Raw genomic sequence first — 26,793 nt, 5'->3', positions numbered from 1 at the left:
CCCAGTAGAGCGTTACAGTAATCTAGCCTTGAGGTTATGAACGTATGAACTAACTGTTCTGCATTCTTCATTGAGAGCATATGTCGTAGTTTAGATTTTTAAGATGGAAGAAAACGGTTTTACGGATGCTAGTAACATGGCCTTCAAATGAAAGATTGGTATCAAAGAGCACACCCAGGTTCCTAACTGAGGACGAAGGTTTAACAGAGCAGCCATCAAGTGTTAGACAGTATTCTAGATTATTACGTGAAGTTTTTGGTCAAAAAATTAGAATCTCTGTTTTTTCTGAATTTAGTAGTAGGAAATTACTGGTCATCCAGTTTTTTTATATCAGCTACACATTGATAATTTTGTGAATTGGTAAGTTTCGTCAGGGCGTGAAGAAATATAGAGCTGAGTATCATCAGCGTAACAGCGAAAACTAACGCCATGCTTCCTAATGATATCTGTACAGAGTGAAAAGCAACGGTCCTAGTACTGAGCCTTGCAGTACTCCATATTTAACCTGTGATCGATACGACATCTCATCGTTTACTACTACAAACTGATGACGGTCAGATAAGTATGATTTGAACCATGCCAATGCAATTCCACTAATGCCAACATAATTTTCAAGTCTATTTAAGAGAATATTGTGATCGATATTGTCAAATGCAGCACTAAGATCCAGTAACACTAATAGAGAGATACAACCACGATCTGATGATAAGAGCAAATCATTAGTAACTCTAACGAGAGCAGTCTCAGTACTATGGTACGGTCTAAATCCTGACTGGAAATCCTCACAGATACTATTTCTTTCTAAAAAGGAACATAGTTGCGATGAAACTGCCTTTTCTAGTATTTTTGACAGAAAAGTAAGATTTGAGATCGGCCTGTAATTGACTAATTCTTTAGGATCTAGTCGTGCTTTTTAAATAAGAGGTTTAATAATAGCTAGCTTAAAAGTTTTTGGTACGTATCCTAATGACAAAGATGAATTAACAATATTAAGAAGGGGATCTATGACTTCTGGAAGCATGTGTTAAACCTGTGTTAACCTGTGTTAAAGCAAAGAGCTGGTTTATACTATACATGTGCTTTGACTGTTAATAGAGGGTAAGACAGAGTTAAAGTGTTTGAATGACACACTAGAAAAACCCCATTACTCATCCAGTCGTGTTCATTGGCATTTTTAAATGTGAATGAAAGTGAAAATTTGAATAAAATATAAAGAACTAAACCTATTTTTTGATACAGTTTCACATAGAAATCCACAACTTTAGTACAGGAATAAAAACATACTAGCAGAGGATGGTTTCGATCCATCGACCTCTGGGTTATGGGCCCAGCACGCTTCCGCTGCGCCACTCTGCTGCTGTGGTGAAGCGGGATTTATCTGCTAATACTAATCTAACGTTACATGTCATCAACAGACTGACTCTCAAACATTAGTTGACACCTGAATTTATACTTTGTTTTGAAAAGCAAATTCACGAATTTCATTTTTAAATGATATTAGTATGTTTTACTTATAAAAAAAAAGAGAGAGAGCGAGAAAAGAACCGACCACGAAGGGACTCGAACCCTCAATCTTCTGATCCGAAGTCAGACGCCTTATCCATTAGGCCACGCGGTCGACGTAGACATAGCCTGATCACTGCATGTATGTATTATTCACTAACGTAAATTCTCAAATGTAACTGATTCCCGTAATCCTGCTACATCGTTTTTGCTTGTTGTACATCCATGTGAAATAGCGGTCGAATAATGAACGATCACTGTCCTTTTAACCAACTTAACTTGTCAGTTTTCATGTGCCATGGCATGTGATCTCATTAAGTACTTAGGCATCTACCAACAGTCGGACACACTCAACACATCCTAACGGGTTTCTCACCGGTTCCGCGCAGAATTTTCTCATCTCAAACGAGCTTGATCCTAAAGCCGTTTTAAGTAATGCATAAAGAAATTGCGCGTTGTAAAACAAGGCACCGTTCAGCTGTTACAGTCACAGCACTGCAGACTGGAGACTTCATCAGTTTTGGAGGCAGATTATTTTGCTTGCATTGAATAAGAGCCAGTGTAGTGTGTACTGTGCTGCTGACCACTAGAGCAACAATAATTACTACATGTTTATTCTTATTTTTCATTTTAAAACCGTCCATCTTCCAAAAGGACTTTTTCCCCCTTCATTTACAACTATAATAATGTTTTTTTGTGACTGAACATTAAACAATACTGTTATTGAGTGTCAAATATTAGTCAAAACTAAAAACCCTCTGTGGAACAATGTTGTAAAACAATAAAACATGAAAACATCTTTTTTTAGGCACTGTATGATAATGTGTTAAAGAGTCCATACGTTTGTGTTTTTACATTTTGCTTTCAAGCTTTTAACAGTAACCAGGATCCCAAATCAATGACTTAAATAAACTATTAACAACAGGATACAGTTCATACACTTCCAATCAAATTCAATTCAGTTTCAAATGCAACATTAGCACAAGAGAAACAGGAAGATCTCTCAGTGTTTATCAGCCAGCCTCTGAAGCAGCGCGATGATGGTGTCCTGTTTGGACGAGATCAGCTCCAGCGCCGTCGCCATCCTGCCCATGGCATCAGCCGTGGCCCGCGCCGCTCTCTCCCTGCGCCGCTCGCGCGCCTCTGTCTTGCGCTGGTGTTGCTCGTCTAAACGAGCTCGCTCTTCTTGACCGCTGAGGAAGTTGCGAAGAAGTAAAGTGCGTTCCTCGGCCTGCCCGTGCTGCTGAGCGACTCGAGAGGCGGCGGAGTTGAGCCGGAGGTGCCGTAACCTCCGCTTCAGAGGCTGGCGGTTCACCGGCGGAGCTGGCTTTGGTGAAGGGGACGGCAGAGGTGCGTCTGTGCTGCAGGAGGGGCTGGCGCTCAGTTTCGGGCTGACCTTGCAGAGCACTGGGGACGTCACCAGCGTCGGGATCTGGGAAGAGGTTGTGATGATTCCGGTGGGAAGCAGACACGGAGCGGCCACCGCAGCCACCGGAACACTGCTGGATGGAGGATCCTCAGACTTTACAGATGCTTTGGCTGTAGTTGCAAATCCAACAAGAGTGGCTGAAGCAGGGCCTCGCTGAACAAACTTAGTCTTTCCTAATATATTATCCATCATCTGTGATTAATAAAAAAAACCAGAACAGAACAGAGAAGATCATTCAGTCACTGTAATTCCACCATCATAAGTTTTCTGTGTCCATGATGATCCTACAGTAACATCAGTATACCGTATTCAACATTTTAATATTTGTTATTCAGGTATTTAAAGTATTTCAGGTAATACGTTTAGTGTTTCTAAAAAAAGAAGGGTATTTGAGACTCTTGCAATAATGCAATTTCTTGACATGAGAATATAGTGAACGCCTGCAGCCAATAACAAACATGCTGGAAGCTTTATGAAATGAATATGCATTATTAATAACATGTTTCCAGTCTCTTACCTCAAAGTACTCCCACGAGGTCTTTGTTTGGCCGCCACACAACAAGCTGCGATCTTTAACTCTCTTGTATGTAACGATGAGGTTATTCCATTTTCTGCGAATCTTCTCCACAGGTAAGGAGTGACCGTGACTTTCCAGTTCTTTTTGGACGCTCTGGAAGAGAAGCGATCGCTCTCGTGCGCTGTAAACGTCCCAGCACCTCTGCATGGCTTCGATCAGGTGCACAATGGCACCGTGGGTAAACTCAGAAGATGTGGAAACCGCCTCAATCCCTCGAACACCTGTGGATTTTGTGGATTGCAATACAGTGTCAAATCAAAACATTTCATTTTTTATTTAAACATCACCATTGTTCAATTACAAATACTACAGCTGGACAATACTTCATGATAATATGATATAAATGCTCCTTAACACACTGACCATGCGGGACTTTGTTGTCTCTGTTGTTAAAAACTGCTGACGTTGGTAAAGCACTGTTAACACTGATGGGATCTGTGAACACAAACACAACGAAGAACATGAAGAACAGCTCTATCACTTCTGTAGAGAACAGCAGCCTGGGCTCGGTAGGTTACTTTTTACTTTTACTTTTATTTCACTACAGATTACAAAATACATGCCTTAAAAAGTCACCTGAAACGTATTTTGTTAGATTACCCGAGTTTTGTAATTTAATCTAAATACTTTAGAATACTTTGGAATACTAATAATATGTAACACAAAAAAATGGTTTTTATTTCACAATTCTAACCTTTTTCTCCAGAATTACGTGATATAAAGTTGCAATTGCGAGTTATAAAGTCAGAACTGAGATATAAACTCGCAATATTGAGAAAAGATGTCAGAACTGCGAGATATAAACTCACAACTGAAAGAAAAAACAGTCAGAATTGCAAGTTTTTATCATGCAATTCTGACTTTATAACTTGCAATTATGAGCTTTGCCCCCAGTTTCACAGACGAGGCTTAATCTAGTCCCAGACTAAAGTGCATGTCTGGTTTATGTTTATAAAACATATATTGTATACTATTTCTAGTTTATGTTTATAAAAGCTACTTAAACGTCCTAATTAAACTAAAACCTAATCCTGGGCCTAAATCTCACAATTCTGACCACAATTCTGAGATAAAAACTCGCAATTATTTTTTTTTTTTTTTTTTTTTTTTTTTTTTAACAATTACAAGGGACTCACAAAACATAAAAACAGTCATGGATCATCTCGGTCAGGGCATTAAGCAATAAGAAATGTGTTTGTTTGTTTGTTTGTTTGTTTGTTTAAAGAAGGGATTAGCTACTCAATATAAAATGATTGATTTATAGACATAAGTAAATATATTTTATGTTTACAGTAAAACATTCAATTTATACAACTATATAAGTTGTTTTAAGAGTGAAGGGATCACATATTTTCAATGAGATTTTCTGGCAAAGCAACAACGACTTCTCTGATTGGTAGAACTCTCTTAAGGATTATGGGTAGTGCAGTTTTTTAATGAAGCTAAAAATCACACTGGCTTGTGCAGAGGTAGACAGATGCTATCGCTGAACAACCTCAGATATTGTGGTAGGTCTGTGTTGAAATGTTTATATGTTATGCTTATAACATTTCTCCATGAAGAAATTAATTAGTTCAAGTCTAATTAAGTGTCTATATTGCGCACACAGTAGCCAACTTCACTAAAAGAGGCAGTCAAATGCTTAAACAGTGAAAGGATTTATTAAAACTGGACGAAATCCAGCGATAGACTCACAGAGCAGAACCGGAGCCGCGGCCTCGAGCTGTGACGCTCGCGCAGAACACGAGCCTGCAGGCGCGGCGTCATCATCGCATAACGGCACGCAACTCGCCGCAGACGCCTGGTTCCTGAGAGGAGTGCCCATCATTACAGCGCAGTGCGAGACGCGAGGACTTACAGGAGGCGAGGGACACTGACACTAGCAGACGCGCTACACCTTGTGAAGTTTCACAACTTTCCTGGGCAGAGATCAGTAAAATCCCGCTCACATTTTGAGCGACTTTCAGTTCAACATAACGGAATTTGTAGAGAAATGATTTGGCCAGTGCAATCCGAGCGACGGTTTATAAAGATTTAAGATCAAGTGTAATGGCTGCGCTCCTCACCATGTAACTGCGCAACTCTGCTGCGCGTGTGTCTCTCGCCATTGGCTGCTGGTCGCCTGCGTCACACGCAGTCTCTGCAGACGCGCATCGCAGACGACGACACTAAAGATGCGCGGTCTGTGACCTGTGAGATCATTCATTACTTAGTGTAAGATCTTTACTTTGTACTCAATCTGAAAGCTCGTTACAGAAAATTACACAATTTTTGCGATTAATCAAGCATGCATCTCTCGGTGTTCAGTGTTAGTTCAGCCATACAGCTGCACTTAAATGGTTCCAGTTTTGCCACATTAGTTTGCAGGTCTTGCAGTGAGTCGTCTTGGTTATTTCCTTTACTCCACAAATGTTAAGAATCAGAACTTTTATATAATCAAAATCGATGTTACTTCTAGGTTTAAAAAACTGTAAGTAGATTTTGTTGTTTATTTGGTGCAATAACATAAGAACTGTATTTACCTCCAGATGGCGATGTTGAATAATTAATTGTCATTTAACTGAGCGAAAACTTGGACCAAATGAATCAAGAATTGCAACGTTGTTATATATATTCATATTTAATATATATATACACTGCCCTCCAAAGGTTTGGAAATGCCCCAAAACAAGGGGGTTTTGGACAATATTGGCATGAATCCTTTTTAATTGGATAAGGATTTAAAAAAATGATAAGGATTTATGCAATGATAAGGATAAGGATTGATAAGGATTTATGCAGATATCGTCCCAAACCACACATTGCCAGGCGTGTTTCCAAACTTTTGGAGGGCAGTGTATGTATATATATATATATATATATATATATATATATATATATATATATATATATATATATATAAATAATGAATTACACAATAATATTATGATTATTTAATGTACTAACTGCTTTTAGTTGTGTTTTTCACACAACTAGCACAAAACATGTCCCAAAAGAAACATTTTTGTTTACATATACCTATTTGTTTTCACTAATTATGGCTATGGGTGCAAACTTTGGTTGCCTGGCTGGAGAGACATTTTTAATTTCATAGTAATGCAAATTACCCAAATACTTAAACCTGAACTTGTACTAGATGCACATTTTAAAAACTGTCCCCATTAAAGGTGCAGTAAGTGATTTATGTGAAATCACCGAAACACACCCCTATCCGAAAGGATCACACCCCTATATTGATAGCCCCGCCCACAAATTCACAAGCACTATGCAGAACAGGTACGTCTCCCATCATTAGAGGACACGCCCCTTACTACTGATTGGCTACAGGTGTGTTTTGGTGCTCGGTCAGATCCACTTTTAACAGCGTTTCTCAGAAATCTCTTAATGCACCTTTAACTTTACCTACCATATATGGTGCGTTAGCTAGCTAGCTAATATTACTAGCTAGGCAGATTTTTTACTGACTAATTTTAAAAAAAAACATTTATTTTTGTATGCTCTATATTGTAAGACAAAAAATCACAGTATATAGTATATTGGCTACGTATTAGGGCTGCACGATTATGACAAAAATCATAATTGTCGATTATTCCCTTGAAATTGTAATTGTGATTATTAATTACGATTAGGGATGTCCCGATCAGGTTTTTTTGCCCTCGAGTCCGAGTCATTTGATTTTGAGTATCTACCGATACCGATACCGAGTCCCGATACTTCTATAATACATTAAAAAAAAAAAGAATAAAGAAGAGCAAAAAAAAACAGATCCAGGATGTTCCTTATTTTTTATTTAATTCACCTTATTTTAACATTCAACAACAAACAGAGCACTTCTGTGAGGTAGCTTGAACAATCAAGTAATAAATAACATAAATTCTTCACTTCACTTTAGTGCAACAGTAAATATAAAAAGTCTAATATAAAAACAAATATATTTAAATATATTTATATATTTATATATATAAATATATATGCTGCAGTCTGTGTAATAACTAAAATAATCTTTATATATATCATATTTTCTGGCTAGTTTACTTTAGATTTTTATAATACACCATACTTTAATCCAAACTGAATAAGTAAAAACAAGTTTAAATGGGTAAATCTCCAATACTAATTTTTGATTTTTAATTTTCTTTTGAATACAATCCTCAACTGGATGGAACTGAAATAAATACTTTGATTGTTGCGATCCTATCAGACTTATGATAGCAACCTGATTCGTAACAAAGCACTGTTGGCCAGAGGAGAACTGGCCCCCGACTAAGCCTGGTTTCTCCTAAGGTTTTTTTTTCTCCATTTTAACACCTATTTGCCACTTGTTTGCCACCTGATGTCACCTGATGGAGTTTGGGTTCCTTGCCGCTGTTGCTTTTGGCTTGCTTAGTTGGGGACACTTGACATTTGATATTCAATAGTATTGACATTTATTCAACAGTGCTTTGATCTGCCTGCATTGACACTAGTATTTAAGAGCTGCTGTGCAGCCAAATTATGTACCAGTTATCAATGTAAAGCTGCTTTGACACAATCTGCATTGTAAAAAGCGCTGTATAAATAAAGGTGACTTGACTTGACTTGTGGGTCATACTCAAATTCTTGTTAAAACACATTAGACATGCTTATTCTGTGCATTTGAACCCTTTTTTGTGTGAAATTATATTTATTTTGTGCTTTCACTTTAATTGAGCGTCAGCAGCGCAGCGTGTGTCTCAATCAGCTCCCTAGTTCAGTAGTTAGGGCACTGATCAGGGTATCAGCCACATTCACTTTCATTATATACTGATTCACGACCTAGGGAGCTAGGGAGCTGATTGAGACACAGGGATAGACTCGGTGCCGAGACGATCGCAGCACTGCTGCTTACGCGACGCTCCTGCCTGACGTTGGTTAACACGCACACTGAAATAATATGCGCTGCTCACGCGCCGCTTATGCTTGCAGTGTGAAACAGGCCTAAGTCTGTGCCACCGCATAACTAGATGTGTTAGAAATAATGAGAATATATATATACATATATATCCGAGTCCTGATCGGGAGGTAACATCCGATTCCGATAGAGTCTGAAACCACGTGATCGGGCCCGATTTCTGATCACGTGATCGGATCTGGACATCCCTACTTACGATTGTCATAATTTACACTGAATGATGTTTTGAATAGCTTTATACCATTGTTTGAAGCAATTGCATGAACAAGCTGAACACTCTTCCTAAAATGTTTTATTGCTTTTCTATAGCAGTAAGCCTCAAATGTCTAATTGTGCATTGATTTAGGTGCTTAGGTGCTTAAAAAAAAAAAAAAAAAAAAAACATATGGGCCATTTTCCTGGTTGCATTCGCGCCGCCAGCAGGAACTCTGAAGTGACGTAAACTGCACTTGTTGTTGTGACTTTTATTGTGACGGCGCTGAGAACAGCTCAGCCAGAGCTCGTATTCTCAGTCTTCATTAGTTTATGTTGTGTTTAACAGTCCTGTCTAATAAACTGTTAGATAGAACTGTTATTCAAAGAAAGTAGAGAGTATATGAACAAGTGTTTGTTTGCTGTGTTGTTGATGCCCAATGTGGCTAGCTGACCAGAAATACATAATCATGTTTTGCTTGGCCCGTTCAAAAGCACACTGGATTTTCTTCTTAGTCTAAGGTTGAGAGGTACATCTGTCACTGTTTTCATGTTTGTAGAGTTAGTTCGTGGAGTAAATATATAGGCTGTGTACACGGCTTTTTACAAATGGCGGGTGCTGGGCTGCGTTCAGCCCCGACAAAACGTTGCAAAGCGTTTTTTAAACCGAAACGGTGGCGCGTTGAACTATCCCTCTTGAACTATGGCAGCTGAGAAGGCCAATCTTTGTGTTCTTTTTGAAGAATTTTCGGAGCCTGATGAAGTCGATATAAATACATGTTTAATACTGCAAAATACCCTCGATGTTACAGCCACTGCCCTTGCCGTCCAGAATAAAAGAGAACATCCCAATCGAGTGAAGGGATTTGTGGAATCTTCTAATTATTTTGATACAACACTTGCCTTGCATTTCAGGATGAAAAGACAAACATTTCAGGTGAAGGATAATCCACTTCTTACCTCAGTGACTGTTATGATCTATATTATTTTATTGTTTAATAGGCTTATCATTAATGCTGATATCACTGTTGTTGTGCTTTGATATTGTAATATTTACCATTATATAATCAGAGGAGTATAGAAAAGTTTATTAAAGTGTACCTTCACAATACAACAGCAAAATATACAAGTAAAGTATTTGTATGTTACATTAATACCCAGTGTGCGAGCTGTCTCTTTAATACCGCGTGGTTTATATACAGGTTGCCGCTGATTGGGCTGACATTTCTGACACGCCCACCAAACAAGAGAAAACGCATCTCAAACCAGTTGCACACCGTTTCCAGGAAACATGTCGTTCAACCCGGAAAACGTAGCAAAACGTTGCGCACCGGTGTGAGCTTGAACGTGCCCCTGGTGTTTTGCATGCGTTTGACCAATCAGCGTACACTTACAGCACTGCTAGTTCTTTTTGTGCTGGGTTAGACCTTTTACAGTCTGAAGTAGCCGCGATTCGCCTCTCACAATGTAACATGCTCTAAACACACAGAATAATGTAAGTGGATTATTTTTTTGTATTCACACCTTTGAATATTGTGAAACCATGGCATCCTTCAGGAGTTTACACATACATGAAATCAAATAAAGTAAGTTATGGTATATTTATAATTTATAGTAATTAATTTAATTTAATTTATGCGTATTTGGAGTGCTGTCCGGTGGAGGGCTCTGAGCTCGGATTTTGGCCTGAACCCAGAGTACTTCCCCTCTTTAACTGGGATAGAAACCTGCCAAGAGTGAGGTGATGGGGTGGTGGAGGGATGCTGTGAAACTTGTCGCGGGATAGAGGTGAGAGACGGCTTTATATACCGGCTTCCTTTTGCACTGATTGGTTGATTACCTGAAGTGCGCCTCCCAAATTTAGTTAAATAAAACTTAATTTAATCGTATAGAAATTGAAATAGAAATTCGATTAATTGTGCAGCCCTACATATTATTGTTTTTAAAAAGTGGTGTATACGAAATAAGCTTGTCCACAGTTATAAAGCAGCAATACAGATTAAAATCACTAATTAACAGCTAAAAAGGAGAAACATAGATGCAGTCTAAGTGTTAACAGGTCGGCAGTAGAATGTTCTATACGAACGCATGCATTCAGTCCTCAGAATACAGTAACATTAGTTTATTTTTCCTGTGGGGCCTAAGTGTAAGGGATTTAATAAGATCCACCTTTTCCCAATGTGGTTTGCTCAGTAGCCAGTGCCATTTTTAAAGGTATCTTTTATCTTACAAACTCATTTTTTGCTGCTGTAAGTGACATTACTGACAGAAGTTTTCCACAAATTCAACTAATCCACAACAAAATTATGTTTTGTAACACTTGAAAACTCACCCATCCGGCTGATGACAGCTATGTACTCACTTTGCTAAGTGCATAAAACTGATAAGCCATTTTCTAGCCATTTAAAAAAAAAATGCTAAAGACGTATCTTTTTCTTCAGCACTTGACCCAGTAGTAGTAGCACTTACCTTGACTAATATTCTTCTCCTATCTGTGTATTTATTAAAAAAAAAAAAAAAAAAAAAAATCGCTATGAGCACTTTACTGACATAACTGTGACTTCACTCAGCACTTACATACTGTTGTTCTCATGTTGATTTAATTGATTCTACTACTCTCATTTGTAAGTCGTTTTGGATAAAAGCGTCTGCTAAATGACTAAATGTAAATGTAAATGTGATAAAAATTGCGTCACACGGACAGACAAAGTATACTTTGGACTTAATATATTATTGGCATGGTAAGGCATATAGTGTTAGTGACAAGCCTATCCAGTCATCTCTCATTCTTTTAGGAATATCTGGTCTCTCTTTCCCCATGTATACAGAACACAAGTTCCATTGGCATGATCTGTCTGGAGTATAAAGGGGTGGCATCAGGTACAATCACATTGCTATTCTGTTCAATTAAACCTTTATGGTTATTTCATGGTTCTTTGCCCAGAGGGAGCAAATTCCAAACACATCACAGTTCCACGGATCAGGTAACCTTCAGACTTGCACATGTAGTGTGAATTAAAGTTCTGCCACCCCAAGAACAATAGCTGATGTGGCACTTTAACCCTGATTTTGTTTTGCCTTCATTTGTCGCTATAAATCGTTAAACTTATTTTTTCTTAGAAATGAATGTTGCTTGTTTTTTTCCCCCCAGTGACTGTGTCACTGGACAAATTAAACACACAAAACGAACTTGTTAATTTGAAATGAAGCACGGATGTCATTTAAACATCATGTGTTTATGTGAGAGGCACATCGTGACTCACTGTGATGACTTTTGTTATGCTTAGTATGGCTCAGTTTCCACAGAGACATCGATATGTTGCTATTAATAATGACATTGGCCAACCTGCTTTGAATCCCCGAAGCTTAACTGTAATTGGAAAAATGGGAAATGATATTGCTTGTTAAAGTACATGTAGCTGTGATTAACAGAGAATGATGCAATTATCCACCCGGCACATAACCGTGGGTTGACTTATAACAATCATATCACCTACAGTCAAATATGAGTAGGCTTTGTGAGGCGTTTATGAGCCCAGAAAAGACCAAACATGCCAAACATGTTTTACCAGCTGCTTTGAACAAATCATCTTCCATAATTCTATAATTCTGTTCAGCCTTCTGAGGATTTTACAGAGATTGTAGTGAATGTTGAACACTGAGTGGCATTTTGTTCTCAGCAGGTACAGAAGTATATGATGAGCTAATGCCACATGGGAATTTGCCCTTTCAGTATGTGATCTTCTCCTTCTGCTCTCTGCGTGTTCAGGACAAGTTCAGCACTCTCAAGGAAACTAAACATTCGACTAGGACTCAAGGCTTGTTGTTGTATTCTTATTTGTAAGTAACTTTAGTTAAAAGCATCTAAATGATAATGTGCAGTGATACTATCGGATGTATCAGCATTATATTCAAATAGTTAGAAATGTGATGGAAATCATTAAAGAATACACTTTAAAATAATGTTCAATCCATTTCCATTATAATGCATTATTGTAGCAGGAGAGGTGAGGATCTATCAGCAAACGGTCTTTATTACGTGAACACATGAAAAACAAAGATAAACCAAACATGAAGACAGGGAAAACATAAAACACATGGGAATCGTGACAATGATAGCAGGAGAGGTGAGGATCTATCAGCAAACGGTCTTTATTACGTGAACACATGAAAAACAAAGATAAACCAAACATGAAGACAGGGAAAACATAAAACACATGGGAATCGTGACAATGATTAACTATAGTTAATCATTGTCACGATTCCCATGTGTTTTATGTTTCAGTATACTAATCAACAACTTTTTACAGCATTTATTAATTTATCGTATAGTTTCATGAATATTATATTCTATATCATATATTTTACAGTATAATTGTTATGTTTAGGGGCCATTTACATGAGACTGTTTCCAGCTAAAAATGGAAAAAAATGTCAATGCTTCTGGGCCATTCATTTACACGACAGCTGCGTTTTGGGGGCCTGAAAATGCAAACTTTTGAAAACAGGTTTCAAAGTGCAAGTTTTTGAAAATGATCTGGATCTGTGAAAATGGTGATGACATGCACATGCGTATTACGTGTTCTATAGGCAGAGTGCTCTGTGAAAGACTGCGTATGTGCACGTGAGAATAGTCTTTCTTTACACAGTGACATCACAAACTACTGGCCTGACATGCACAATACAGCGTTTTAGTCGTTTTCACGGATCCGTTTTTCAGTGTTTCCTGTTCTGTTTTCTTTTGTTTGCATTTGTTTTCTTGGTTACTCATTGTTTGATTAAAATCCTGTTTCTCGTTTCCTTTCAGTGATTATCTTTTGTATTTATATCCCTCAGTTTGTAGCCATGGCTGTCCGTTCTCCTCAGTTTTATTGTGGTTGTTCTGTCCGTGTGTAGAGAGTTTCTAGTATCCTGAGTATTTAGGGGCCAAGCCCCGAAGGGGCTGTAGCCCCTATTGTAATTGTACGTTTTCCCTTTTATTATTATTATTCTTCCTCCCGAATGGGAGTCTATGGCAGCCCTATCAACGGAACATGAGAAAATGATGAAATTTGGCACAGTTGTAGAGATGCTCATGAATAGTGATTGGACCAAATTTGGAGTCTCTAGAACCAACTCTATAGCGCCACCACCAGTTCAAAATTTCAACATTCTAACGGTTTTAACATTTGAACTCTTTGTCATAGAAAAATTAAATTTAGTTCATCTGATTCGTCTCTTCATGCTTCAACTTCTTACATTAAGTCTCCACCCATTACAGTAGCGGCCATTTTGAAAAGTACAGTATTTGTTTTTTTTCGCTTCTCCTCCTTCAAAATTTGTCCAATTTTGTCCAGACTTTGATCAGGTGATCTTTGGTCTGAGCCGCACAGAAATGACTGAACAGATTTTTTTTATTCATCTTTGTTCAAAAGTTATGATGTCACGAAGTTAACGAGGTTGACCCGAAATTGCTATAGAGGCTGTATCTCGGCCAAACTTTGAGCAATCGAAACAAAAATTGGTACCCTTGATCAAGACCATGATCTAAGGTTCCATGCCGAATTTGGGAACAGCGCCACCTACAGGTCATGAGATATGAAAAATGGCTATTTTGGCCAATTACTTTTGAACACTTTATTAGAAAATCAAGATCTTGGTGTCTATGGATTCCTTGGGCCATGCCGAATCCGGGGATATTGAATTTGTCAACATCGGATGAAAAGCATGTCCGCCATTTTGAATTTTGTCATAAATTGCAATAACTTTTAAACAATTTGACATATCATCACAAAATTTGGTACATATGACCATCAGAGTGTCCTGAAGGTACATGAGAAGTTTCAGCACAGCGCCACCTAGTGTTCCACAGATATAATGTTTTTTGCAAAATTGCTTATAACTTTTGAAAATATTATCCATTTGTCTGCTTTATGTCATTTTATTCCCTGGCTTATGCCGATTCCGACAATGTGTCATTTGTCATTTTCCTTAAATGTACCTGTCTGCCATATTGAATTAAATCAAAAACAGTTTTTTCGCTACTCCTCCTACAAATTTTGGTCAATTTTGTCCAAAATCAGCTCAGATGATCTTTGGACCGAGCCGCACAGAAATGACTGAACGGATTTTTGATATTCGCTACCATTCCCAAGATATTCATCTCTGAATGTGACCTTGCTTGTGTTTGTTGTCTTATACTAGTTAGCTTAGCACAGTAATTGCTTAGCATGCTAAACTATTGCTATTCTTTCTAATGTGGTCTTCAGTCAACAGGTTAACCAAAACTTAGTTGGCATTAAATAACTTTGCATACTAATATGGTTAACATGCTATGAAGCTTTTTTTTTTTTTTGTGAACTCTTTCTCACACTGAAACCTCTGCTTAGCATACTGATGAACTTGCATGGCTGATTAGCTCAATGTGTTACGCCACGGATCCCGAATGCTCTGCATCGTGGGTTCGAAACTCAGTGTGACACATGCCCAGACCGCATGAGGTACTGTGGCAGGAAAAGATGCAGAACTTGTGTCTGTTCTAGGCATTCTGCCTAAAACTGGTCTAATCTGAAGCTATCACATGCAATTCCTTTATGTCCAAATTCGTAGTTATTCTTCTTCCCCCTGTATGGTAATCAATGAACCATAAGAAGGAAAATTATCAAATTTGGCATGCTTGTAGTGATAGTAATTAAAAGTAATTTGACCAACTTTGGAGTATCTAGGACTAAGTCTATAGCGCCACCACCAGTTCAAATATTCACTTTTGTAAAGGTTATAACTTTTGAACCCTTTGTTCCAGAAAAATGAATGTCAATACAACTGATTCCTCTCTTCATACTGATCACATTCAATATCTTACATTAAGACTCCACCCAGTACAGTAGTGGCCATTTTGAAAAGTACAGTATTCCGTTTTTTCGCTACTCCTCCTTCAAAATTTGTCCAATTTTGTCCAAACTTTGATCAGGTGATCTTTGGTCTGAGCTGCACAGAAATGACTGAACAGATTTTTTTTATTCATCTTTGTTCAAAAATTATGATGTCACGAAGTTAACGAGGTTGACCCAAAATTGCTATAGAGGCTGTATCTCGGCCAAACTTTGAGCAATCAAAACTAAAATTGGTACACTTGATCAAGACCATGATCTGAGGTTCCATGCCAAATTTGGGAACAGCGCCACCTACAGGTCATGAGAGCTGAAAAATGGCTATTTTGGCCAATAACTTTTGAACACTTTATTAGAAAATCAAGATCTTGGTGTCTATGGATTCCCTGTGCCATGCCGAATCCGAGGATATCGAATTCGTCAACATCGGATGAACCACGTGTCCGCCATTTTGAATTTTGTCATAAATTGCAATAACTTTTAAACAATTTGACATATCTTCAAACAAATTGGTATGTATGACCTTTAGAAGGTCCTGAAGGTACCTGAGAAGTTTCAACACAGCGCCACCTACTGTTCCACAGATGTAATGATTATTGCAAAACCACTTATAACTTTTGAAAACACTTTCCAAAATGTGTATGCTTTGTGTCATTTTATTCCCTGGCTTATGCCGATTCCGACGATGTGTCATTTGTCATTTTCCTTAAATGTACCTGTCCGCCATATTGAAATAAATGGAAAACAGTTTTTTCGCTACTCCTCCTACAATTTTTGTCCAATTTTGTCCAAAATCAGCTCAGGTGATCTTTGGACCGAGCCGCACAGAAATGACTGAATGGATTTTTGATATTTGCTACCATTCCCAAGATATTCATCTCTGAATGTGACCTTGCTTGTGTTTGTTGTCTTATGCTAGTTAGCTTAGCATGCTAATTGCTTAGCATGCTAACCAGTTGTCATTCTCTTTAATGTGGCTCTTCAGTTATCAAGTTAACCATGAGCTTCATTAGCATTAAGTTAGCTTAGCATGCTAATATGGATAGCATGCTAAGTAATGCTTTTTTTGTGAATTCTTTGTTAGACTAAAAGGTTTCTTCCACAGTCTGTTGAATGTGCATCCTCAAGTAGCTCAATGTGTAAAGCCAGTTATCTGAAGAGTCCTGTATCCGAAGTTAGTGGGTTCGAATCCCAGGTGGAGCGGTTTTATAAAATAGTGTGTTTTGATTCCTTTACTGCCTCTTGGATTAGAAATAAATGCTTTTTGTTTCATGCTGTGTTCATTTTCATCTAAGCTTATGTACATTCTGAGTTCATTCTTGCCCGTAATTCTGAACCAGCTGTTTCATGTTTGTTCATTTTCTGCTGTTTTTCCTCTTCCTGCTCTGTATTGCACTACAGCATGATGAGCTGCAGAATGATCTAAAGTGCAGCTTTATAAGAATTCTTCATTTTGAGTTCATTTTCACATGAACTAATAAACTTCGGCAGGTGTGGAAACATTCACTTGCACAGTGGTGCAATGAGATGATAAATGGACCTTGGACCCGGAGGTCGTGGATTCGAATCTTGTGTGGGGTTCCTTTATACAATTGTGTGTAATGAGTCATTTTGATACCTTTTTTATCCAAATAAGGATTGTGCTAATCTTTATTCCTCTTCAATGAGATACAAGTATTTTAGTTCATTCCGTGTTCGTTCTCTGAACTTCTATTGATTTTCATTTCATTTCCACCTGTCCTTCTGAAACAGATGTTTTGCATTTACATTCAATTTCTGCTGTTTTTGCTCTTCCTGCTCCGTATTGCGCTACTGCCCCTACTGGGGCTTGGCCCCGAATTGCTGCTTGCAGCTATATTTTGTTATTTTGATTTTTGGGATTAATAAAAGACTGCTGCACTTTTCTCATTCCTGCATCAACCACAGCATGACAATAATAGTATGTTTAAAAAAAAATTATATATATATATATATATATATATATATATATATATATATATATTTATATATATATATATATATATATATATATATATATACATGGGCGACATTTGACTCTCGAGTTAGGGGGGGGCAAGAATTTTTTTTTTTTTTTTTTTTTTTTTTGAAGGTAAACATCTTTTTGTACCTGCATCAGCAAATTATTCGCGGAAGTTTTAAACAAACAAGTTTAAGTTTGCTTGTTCTTTTTTTTTACTTATTTATTTAATAATTCACTTAATTGTATTATCACGGGAAATGACGCGGACGATATCTGGAATCAGAGTTCATCATTTTGCGAGCAACTGATGATAAAGAAAAATGTCACGTCGCAATATTGATAATAGGTATTACGATTTTAAACCATGAAGCCGAGCCAGTTGATATCACACAAACAATGAGCAAACTTTGCGTGAGAGTTATGCGGATGAAGTCTCACTAGAGAACAGTAGCGGCTCCTTGCCATAAATATAGGTAGGGCAGATTCTGGGTGTTAACGCTAGTTTATTATAAACATTTCGCTGAACACATCAGACACACTTTTGGCAGAATTCGAATGTCCTTGCGTTATTCAGACTGAGGGTGGCGCTCTAATGATGATTGACAGACTTTAGTACACACAACACACAAAATCTTAGAATTGTATTTATTGCTTTTGTTTTTAGAATATTGTTTTAGAATAGTTATGTAGGAATTCGAGAAATGAGCATGTTTAAATTAAAGGGTTTATACCCTCATTAATGTTATACGCTACTCCACATAGGAAGAACAGACATGCCAAACAGTTACTGACCTGATGCAGACACATATCTGAAGCGGACTGATATCGTCTTGGTCTGGAGCGAGGTGTACGTGAGGTGTGTTTAACGTGGAAGCGGGGCAGCCAGAAATCTGCCACTATGGCTCTCTATGAGAGGCTGCTGCAATTCCATTTTTCACCACAGATTTACATAGGAAAGTTGTGTGGCGCTGTAGAGCTGGGATGGGGCTTCCCCGCTTAGTATTATGAATACATGCCTGTCGAATCCATGCGCTACAATTTAATATATCCAGCTCACTTTACGACTTAAAGTAGTCTAGAAAATCTGAAAATTATTTGTTGCAGAATGCTGAACACATTTATAATGTATTATTAATTCAGTGTACATAGAGGTAGGCCTATATTTTAGGATTAATATTTTGGTAAGGCTCTGCCCCACCTGCCCATACAGAGCCGCGGCTGGTACAGAAACTGAAAGTAAAAACCATAGACTGTGGTAAAAACTGAGCTTTTGGCATCTGTCGGCGCATATCCTCTTAGAGACTATTAATTTATTTTCTTAATATTTCTCTTGTGGTCCATAGTGAGGAAAAAAATGTAAAATTTTACGAAAATAAACTAGTTGTTTTTTAAAAGAGGAGTATCCAACTAATCTTTTATCCTCACTCACAGCGCATCGGTTATGCGGTGATGCGCTATGATATTGTGGGGAAAATTAATTACAATATTATCTGAATAATAAAAGTAGCATAATAATAATAAGAAGAATTTAATAGCCCTGCGTGCCCCGTCCGATATACGCCACTGTGAAGGGATAAACGGCGTTCGGGCACGGCATCAAAGCGATTAACTGTTTTATCCAAATCCACATGCATGGACCGTCCAATGTTCAGTACTGTATGTCTCCTGTATCTGATGTTTATCATGTGTTTTCAGAAACGTTTACTAGACGGTGGACTAGCTTTGAATAGTGGCCGCGTTTTTTGTGACCACGGTCTTTCCGCGCTCACGGGCAAATTAACCGCTCCAAATTGTAGTGGACGAGCTGACGGCTCACATCGGGAAAAATTATGGGGGGGCTCGTGCATTGACTTCCATTCATTGTATGGGCCAATAAACACTTGAGACATTTCTCAAAATATCTTCTTTTGTGCTCCACAGAAGAAAGAAAGTCACAGGTTTGGAATGACAGAAGGCGAGTAAATGATGACAGTATTTTTATTTTTTGGTGAACTATCCCCTTAATTTATGTTAATAGGAAGAACCTTTTGAGTGTTACTGAAAATAGGCTGTTTTATACGGTATATTTTCTAGACAGACCTCGCTCAGTCTCTTCACGGCCCTTTGAATGAAATTCCTGGATTTAGATGATTACCCAGACTTTGGCTCTTTGAAACCTTCAGGATTTCCTCAGATTTTCCCTAGAGTGTGTCTAGGGAATCTTTCTGAAAGCATGCCTCTGTTAAGATCCTTCAATATGGATAAGATGCAACAAAGGAGATCATCCTTGCTCTTTTCCTCTTCTTTCAATCAATCCATCAGCGCTCCTCCTTCCATGATAGTTCTCGCCCACGTGCTCCTGCAGAACTGGGCTAATTACCCATCAGCAGCATCCGAGCCTTTCGTCATGATTAGTTTGTGCTGTAGATGCTGTGGAGAATCAAAGACTCTCACACTCCCCAGCCAGTCTGTACGGCTACGGCTGTGCTTTAAACAGACTTGTAAGCAGATGAAAAGTACATTTCCCCTTAGAGTGCATTTATCATTTGTTCGGTGGCTGAGATGCAATGATAAGTTGGCACAAATGGCACCAGACCGGGTGACAGGTGGAGCTGTAGGCAGAGCTCAGTGTGTCGTACCTCGCTGGGCACCAGTGAGTCATCGCACTGATGTCAGGTGACCAGACATATGGCATCCTCTTACTGCTGTAATGCTCCTCGGGTTCATCTGATAGGCAACATTCATTTCCTATGCTCTTTTCACACAATTTATCACTGAAATGAGTTTCTATAGATCCAAGTGCTGGTTTAAATGTGTTTACTACTCCTCTTCATTTCTCTCTTCCTCTCACTCTCCCTGGGCTCCCCTCTCCTCATTCAGTCACCTGTAACATCCATTAGAGGGGGATTTTCATAGATATTGAATGGGACCCCGCAGGCTACACTTTGCTTCCCATGACATGGACCTGAACCCCACATTGGAAGGAGAGAAAATACAATAGTGCTAATGGTGCAAGCTATGCATGAACTCATACAGTGCGTATAGACAGCTGCACAGGTTTAACGCATGCAGAGCTCGCACAAGAAGCCCTGTATTTTTTACACTGAAATACATTTCAGTTGCTTCTTCAAGAAATGCTCCTTTGAACAAATGTTCTTGTAATTTGTGTAATTTCTCTATTTGTGCAGAATGTGATCCAGCAAATCAGATCACATTGTTCTTACTCTGAGCTCATTGCGTTGAATCCCCCAGTTTGATTCTCGTAGTTGTATAAATAGAAGCAAGCATATAATTAGCCACATGGACTGCAGATGTTGAACATCTTCATCTAAAAGCTTCTCTCAGATAAAAAGCTCTCCTTTTGTGCATCATGTTTCATTTGGCAATGTGTTATGTTGCTTTGTGCCTAGAATGAATTGGTTTTTCTTCAAGTGTTGATGTGAAGAGTACATGCCATTATTAGAAAACATTAACTGAGTGAAAAGATTTGTTAAATGAGAGACAGGTCTTTTATTTAAAATAGAAACAAATGCATAACAATTTTCTGAATATATATAATCAATCACAAAAGTTCTGTCATTTAACTCTAGATGGTGCAGGCTGATAGGTCCTAAATTCAATCTGATTGCAATCACATGATTCTCTATAGGGCACAGCCGACTGGTTCCTGCTGTATCAATAGTAGAGATGTGCCCGAAGCCGAATACCATATTCCAATAATACCAATAGCATATATATATGCTTTGCTTTCTCTTTCAATTATATAGTTGGATAATTATAATGTAAATAATTTGCCAGCATCAGGAAGCTTCTGTTAATATGCAGAGTATTGAAATCGCTTTTGAATGCGTGCACACTTTTACTTTCACTTTCAAGATTCGCAATCACACATGCTGTGTGTATACGAGGGAGCATCAGTACTTATTTCACTTTTCACAAGATTACATATTTGTCAGTGACATTCAGGAACTGCAAACCTATCAGCCATCTCTCCTTACTCTCTTTATGTGGTAAGTGAAATCTGTTGTACTACAAAGTAACAGGCTCCTGCTAGCAAATGACTAACAATGTCCCTTTCGGGGCTCCGTAGACAGCGTTTTTTCCCCCCGTGCCTTTCCGAATATGAACTTAGTATTCGGGCACACCCCTAATCAGTAGCCAATGAGATCGCTGCTCAACCTTTAAATACTTGCTCAGTGTTTGTTGTAGCAGTTGCAGCGCACTTTCAGAAAACCTCCACTTTCCCTAGCTCCACCTGTATAAATCTGCTACGGGTTATGTATTTATGGGTTATGTATACTGTATTGTTCGGCAGCAGCAAGTCTCTGTACTTGCTCTGCAGCAGCGTAGCAGATTTATTCATTGTCATATCCATTACAATGCCAAACACTCAGAGACCTGTCATTACAGAAATATATCAATCTATATAGTCTTGAATTGTCTTGGCTGTGTGCTTAGGGTGATTGTCTTGTTGGAAGGTGAATCTGAGCACTCATGTCCAATCCACTGAATTTGCCACAGATTTTTCTGGTTTACCAGAGAAATGGGATACACCTGATCTAAATTTCAAATGTCATAGCAAAGGGTCTGAATACTTATATTAGTGTGATATTTCAGTTTTTTTCATTAACCAATTTGCAAAGTTATGACAATACTGATTTTTGCTTTGTCATAATGGGGTATGGAGTCTAATTTGAATCATTTTAGCCTAAGACTGCAACATTACAAAATGTGCAAAAGAAAGAAAGGATCTGAATACTTACTGGAACCATTGTAGATCCAATCTTTGAGTTTGTCTGGCCATTCTATCCATTTTTTCCTATATTTTCCAGTGTGAGGTGTGGCTTTGTTTTAAACTCTACCTTAAATGTCCAGCAGCTTCCCACTGTCTTTTCTTCACTATTGCAGACAAAGTTCAAACTGTTCAAAAGGTTTCCAGGTGAGACATTTATATTCTATTGCAATCATTTGCAACTGTATTAAAAATAAGAAATGTCTATTAATGACCAAACTACTGCAATGATGCAGTGGCGCGCGGTCCATATAAGCTGCGAATGCTCTGCATACCCAAGCCACTCGTGGATTCGACAACTAATATTAACATGATAAATTACTATTAAATCCCTTGTTTGATGTGTACCATAAAGCCTACAGGATTGGTGATGCATATGTAACTGTCTGTGATTTATTTATTTGCCAAACAACGGTATTTTCCTTAAATCTGCCAGTTACATAGACTTCCGGGTAAGCTGATGTACAGCAGCTTTTGCGCCTTCACGCTTTTGTTATGGAGTGTCATCATCGTCCCGCGTTCTCATTGGTTTGCAGGTCTATGCGAGTTTACATGGGCAGGATAAGCTATGAGTGGACCGCTCGCCCAAGAGGAAAAACGAGCTGCTGCCAGATCTCGATCACTGAAAATCACATTGTATTTGATACAAATCTAACAAGTCTTAGCCAAATCGGGAAACAAATCATAACTAAAACTATTTTCATAATATTTCATTTTCTCCATAGATATTTTTTTAAAGAAAACTTCTACAGTCCTACTGTGACTAGTCCTATCAGAGTATGTTAATCGATAGTCTGTGCGTTTGATAAAAGTCAGTTTGCACAATTTCAACTTATTTTTTAAAGAATAATGCCTTAAATACATATGGCATACGTTTAAATTGACGCCATGGTGTTTTTTATTTGTCGTGTCTGATTAAAATCTGTGTCCTAAACTGATTTATTTGAATTATTATTGAATTATTTGAATTATATTGTTTGTGTGACACTAGCGGCGGATTACAAAAATACAGCATATTTTGCAAACACACGTTTCGCATTTTGCTCCTCCGTCGACTCAAACATCACAGAAGCTCTTACAGGTGCTTGTGAAGGCACGTCTCAACAGGTAAATGTAGGCTACTCTCAGTAAAAGATCCAACATATTATTACTTTGCTGTGATGCTATTTGTCATGAGCAAGCAAATGAGTAGGCCTAAACTAACACTGAAAAGGCGAGACACCGAGTACGGGACATTTTAAAATGCTTAACGTGGCTTAATTTACTAAGACAGTGTTGTAGCAAACTTACTAAACATCATACTAATAAAGCATACTACAGAAAAGCATATGAGCCCAGAATATGACCGCAACACGTTTAATTAAACATTTTCCTCCCATTAAGAAAACGCTTAACGTGACTTAATGTATTATTAAGACAGTGTCATTAAAAAACAAACTGGGAAAACACCATACTAATAAAGCATAGTATAGGCTACAGAAAAAAAAAAAGTTTTTTGTAGAATTTGATCTTTTAATATCACTACATTAAGCGATGTTAAAGGCTTTTTCTTTATAACGGTTTCCTATGGGATGAAAACACAACGTGTAGGCTAATTAAACGAATTGCGTTCATATTCTGGGCTCATCTTTTTTGCTGTACACAGTAGGCTATACTTTATTAGTATGGTGTTTACTGAGTTTGGTCTGTTAATATCACTGCCTTAGAATGTCCATTCAATGTAACTGCATCATTTTTTCATGACTCACCATCCAGCATACCCGGTTAAAAAAGTCACCGCTCGCCACTGCAATGATGATGATTACACTGTAGGAAGAAAATGTGGCTTTGCAAAAATACTATTCTACTGTGTGTGTTTATAAAGAAGCACATACACACACACACACACACACACACACACACACACACACACACACACACACACACACACACACACACACACACACACATTCATTCATTCATTCATTCATTCATTCAAGGTCTTGATGTTTTGTCTTTTGAATTCAGTGAATAAGAAAGACCAGAAGCGTGAGAGGGCAGGACACGAGCATAAATGTAGGTGGCATACGCTGTGGATATATCAGCATCATCAATAACACTCCTGTTTGGAGCTCTCTCAAACCATCTGCCATCATGAGAAAGGCAGCCAATCAGACGGCTCCGACCAGACCCTCTGCTCTCATTGGCTCCTCCCTGGCCCTCGGCTCTGAAGACTCCAGTCAGCTCTGCTAGCAAAACAGACAATGTGCTGCTGCTACAAGCAGGGGAGACTCAACAAATGCAACGGAGCGAGGAACACGTCGCAGCCTGAGAGAGGAAGTGAGTAAAACTGTCATCTTGGCATATAACGATTGCATGACTCTCCTGTTCTCTTCCAGCTCTATATATAGATCACTGCCAGAAATATCCCTCCTTCCCAGGCAAATGCTCACTCCTGAAACTGCCAGCAGGAGGAGGAACAGCAACCAGAAAAGACATCAGCGGCGAGAGTCAGAAGGTCAGTGAGATGGGCTGCTCTTCTGGCCGCTTGCCCTGCCAGCCTCCAGCCTCCGCACAGCTGGCGACGCTGGACCCCGACTGCAGCCTGTCCCATGACGGCACGAGCCCGATGGCTGCAGCCAAAGCGCCGGAGGACCTCTCCACTCTGGAGCGGCTGGCCCAGGCCACCGGAGGCACGGAGAAGTCCTGGTACCGCTGCGTCTTTCCCTTCGGGGTCATCTCGCTGGTGATCGGCATGGCGGGCTCCGGCGTCACGTTCACCTTCAACACGCTGCCCCAGACTCGAGTGGTGTCCCTGGTGCTGCTGGTCATGGGCTTCGTCATGCTGCTGATAGCGGCTGCCTGCTGGAAGGTGCACCGGTCTCGCAGGAGAGAAAAGAAGGAGGGCGGCATCTTCAGCTCAGAGCAGTGCACTCTATGAGACGCACTTAACAAAGGCAGAAGTTTTTCTGCTGTTCTGGAAAGAAAAGAAAAAAAAAGACCTAATCCGCTGGCTCAGTTTGAGGGTAAGTTGTCCGTAACATCTCCTCACTTTCACTGATGGCCTGTGGAAACCTTTTTTTGTGACAGTACACAGGCAAATGCATTTTATGACTCATGTTTCTATTAGGTAAAAATCATAAAGAAACGAGGACCATGGAGGAGCTCTGTGTGTGTCAGTTTATAGATTGGAGAAATAATATGGTTGGGTCATTGGAGAAACAGGAGAGTCCCTGATAATGCTGCAACTTTCCCTGCTTTCATCTTGAGGGTTTTGTGAAAGGAGGAAATAATGTAAATCTCTGTACAGCTGACTGCAGGCCAGGAAAGGAAGGCATTTGTGCTAAATATGAACACTGATAAAAGAATGACAGCTACTTAACATGTTAACATGTACATCATGTATGATTAAGTTACATGCAGTTTGCAGTGAGTTCCAGGACTCACTTTTATTTGTTTATTTATTTATTTATGCCAAGTCAAATGTATTAGGACAAGATCATGTGAACTTATGTTTTGCATGACAGATGAACAGCATTTAAGTATGATTAGAGTGAAATTTGTGCAGTTACATATTTGTGTTGCATCACAGAAGTGTTTTTGAAGTTCCAGACTGTTATTTTGCTATTTCCTATTGCTTTGTCTGTCAAGTGACTGCAACGTGAAATCTGAGCACATGAAAATGTTCCTGTACATCCTTGCATGTATTTCTGTAAACCTGTGTGTGTTTTTGGGAGTAATACATGTTTTCTCCTGCACACTGTAGCTAACTCTAGGGACATGAATCAGATCATATCTACTGACATCTTAGCAGCAAACCAGTGTCAGCCAACTGAATGTCAAGTAGAAAAAGCTAAACAAGAACCTGATTTACTGACATGTGAAAAGTGGTACATTTAGAATATGCTGCATATGTGAAAATGATCAGTATTTCGGTTCAATACTTTGGATCTATTTGCACTGTTTATGTATTTCAGCTTTGGTGTGTTTTTAGGGAGTTTAAAGCTGTTTTTGATCTTTTGCTATGTACCGTAAATTTAGTCTTATATATGTTATATATTTTTATGATATGTATTTTTTGTATATTTCTCTGTGAGAAGAATTGCCAGCTGTTTGTATGTGTTTTCTGAGTGCCTGTATTTTAACAGTAGATATTTTTGTATCACCCACCACAACGTTTTCATTTTTAAAAAGCTGTATTCATTTTAACAGATACCCCTGAAATCACTGTAAGTGAAAATATTTCTGCTTTCTGAAACAGAAGGGGCTCGTGTTTCGGCAGTCGTGAGTCTGATGTGACAGTTTCTGTGATTTTACCCTTACAGGCAAGAGGGAATAGGGAGAGAGAGACAAAAAGAAAAAAAAATCAGTGGTGAGAGGGAGGTAGAGTAGTGGTTGGGTGGGTTGGAGGATTCATTAAGAAAAAATTGTCAGGAAACAGCACTACGTGCTCGGAATAAAATAAGTGGGAGAGGAGAGCTGTGGCAGACACTGCGACGTCAAAAACCAGCCTCGGAGAAGGTGCTGCGTGACTCATCTGACAAACATGTATTCTTCGCATT

General features: G+C 38.7%; 2 protein-coding genes and 1 non-coding gene across 3 annotated transcripts; 1 reads left to right on the top strand and 2 right to left on the bottom strand.

Annotated features, from left to right (window-relative positions):
* Window positions 1-1,545: 1,545 nt before the first annotated feature.
* On the bottom strand, window positions 1,546-1,618 carry trnar-ucg (transfer RNA arginine (anticodon UCG)). Its single transcript has one exon. It is a non-coding gene; the product is annotated as a tRNA-Arg (tRNA).
* A 558-nt stretch (window positions 1,619-2,176) lies between these two features.
* si:ch1073-357b18.4 (uncharacterized protein LOC797129 homolog) lies at window positions 2,177-5,564 on the bottom strand. The gene is made up of 4 exons (XM_067369862.1): window positions 5,205-5,564; window positions 3,873-3,944; window positions 3,450-3,730; window positions 2,177-3,124 (listed from the first exon to the last, which is right to left on the bottom strand). The coding sequence occupies exons 1-4, from the start codon at window positions 5,335-5,337 to the stop codon at window positions 2,507-2,509; spliced, it is 1,104 nt and encodes a 367-aa protein (XP_067225963.1). The 5' UTR covers window positions 5,338-5,564; the 3' UTR covers window positions 2,177-2,506.
* LOC137008065 (uncharacterized) lies at window positions 4,995-25,831 on the top strand. Its single transcript, XM_067369863.1, has 3 exons — window positions 4,995-5,017; window positions 24,260-24,571; window positions 24,673-25,831. Exons 2-3 carry the CDS (start codon window positions 24,496-24,498, stop codon window positions 25,170-25,172), a joined length of 576 nt encoding a protein of 191 aa, XP_067225964.1. The 5' UTR covers window positions 4,995-5,017; window positions 24,260-24,495; the 3' UTR covers window positions 25,173-25,831.
* Window positions 25,832-26,793: the final 962 nt, after the last annotated feature.

This window comes from Chanodichthys erythropterus, chromosome 19 (genome assembly GCF_024489055.1).
Source record: "Chanodichthys erythropterus isolate Z2021 chromosome 19, ASM2448905v1, whole genome shotgun sequence".
NCBI classification, from domain to species: domain Eukaryota; kingdom Metazoa; phylum Chordata; class Actinopteri; order Cypriniformes; family Xenocyprididae; genus Chanodichthys; species Chanodichthys erythropterus.
The sequence above is the reverse complement of the archived record's forward strand: the minus strand, read 5'-3'. Positions and strand labels throughout refer to the sequence as shown.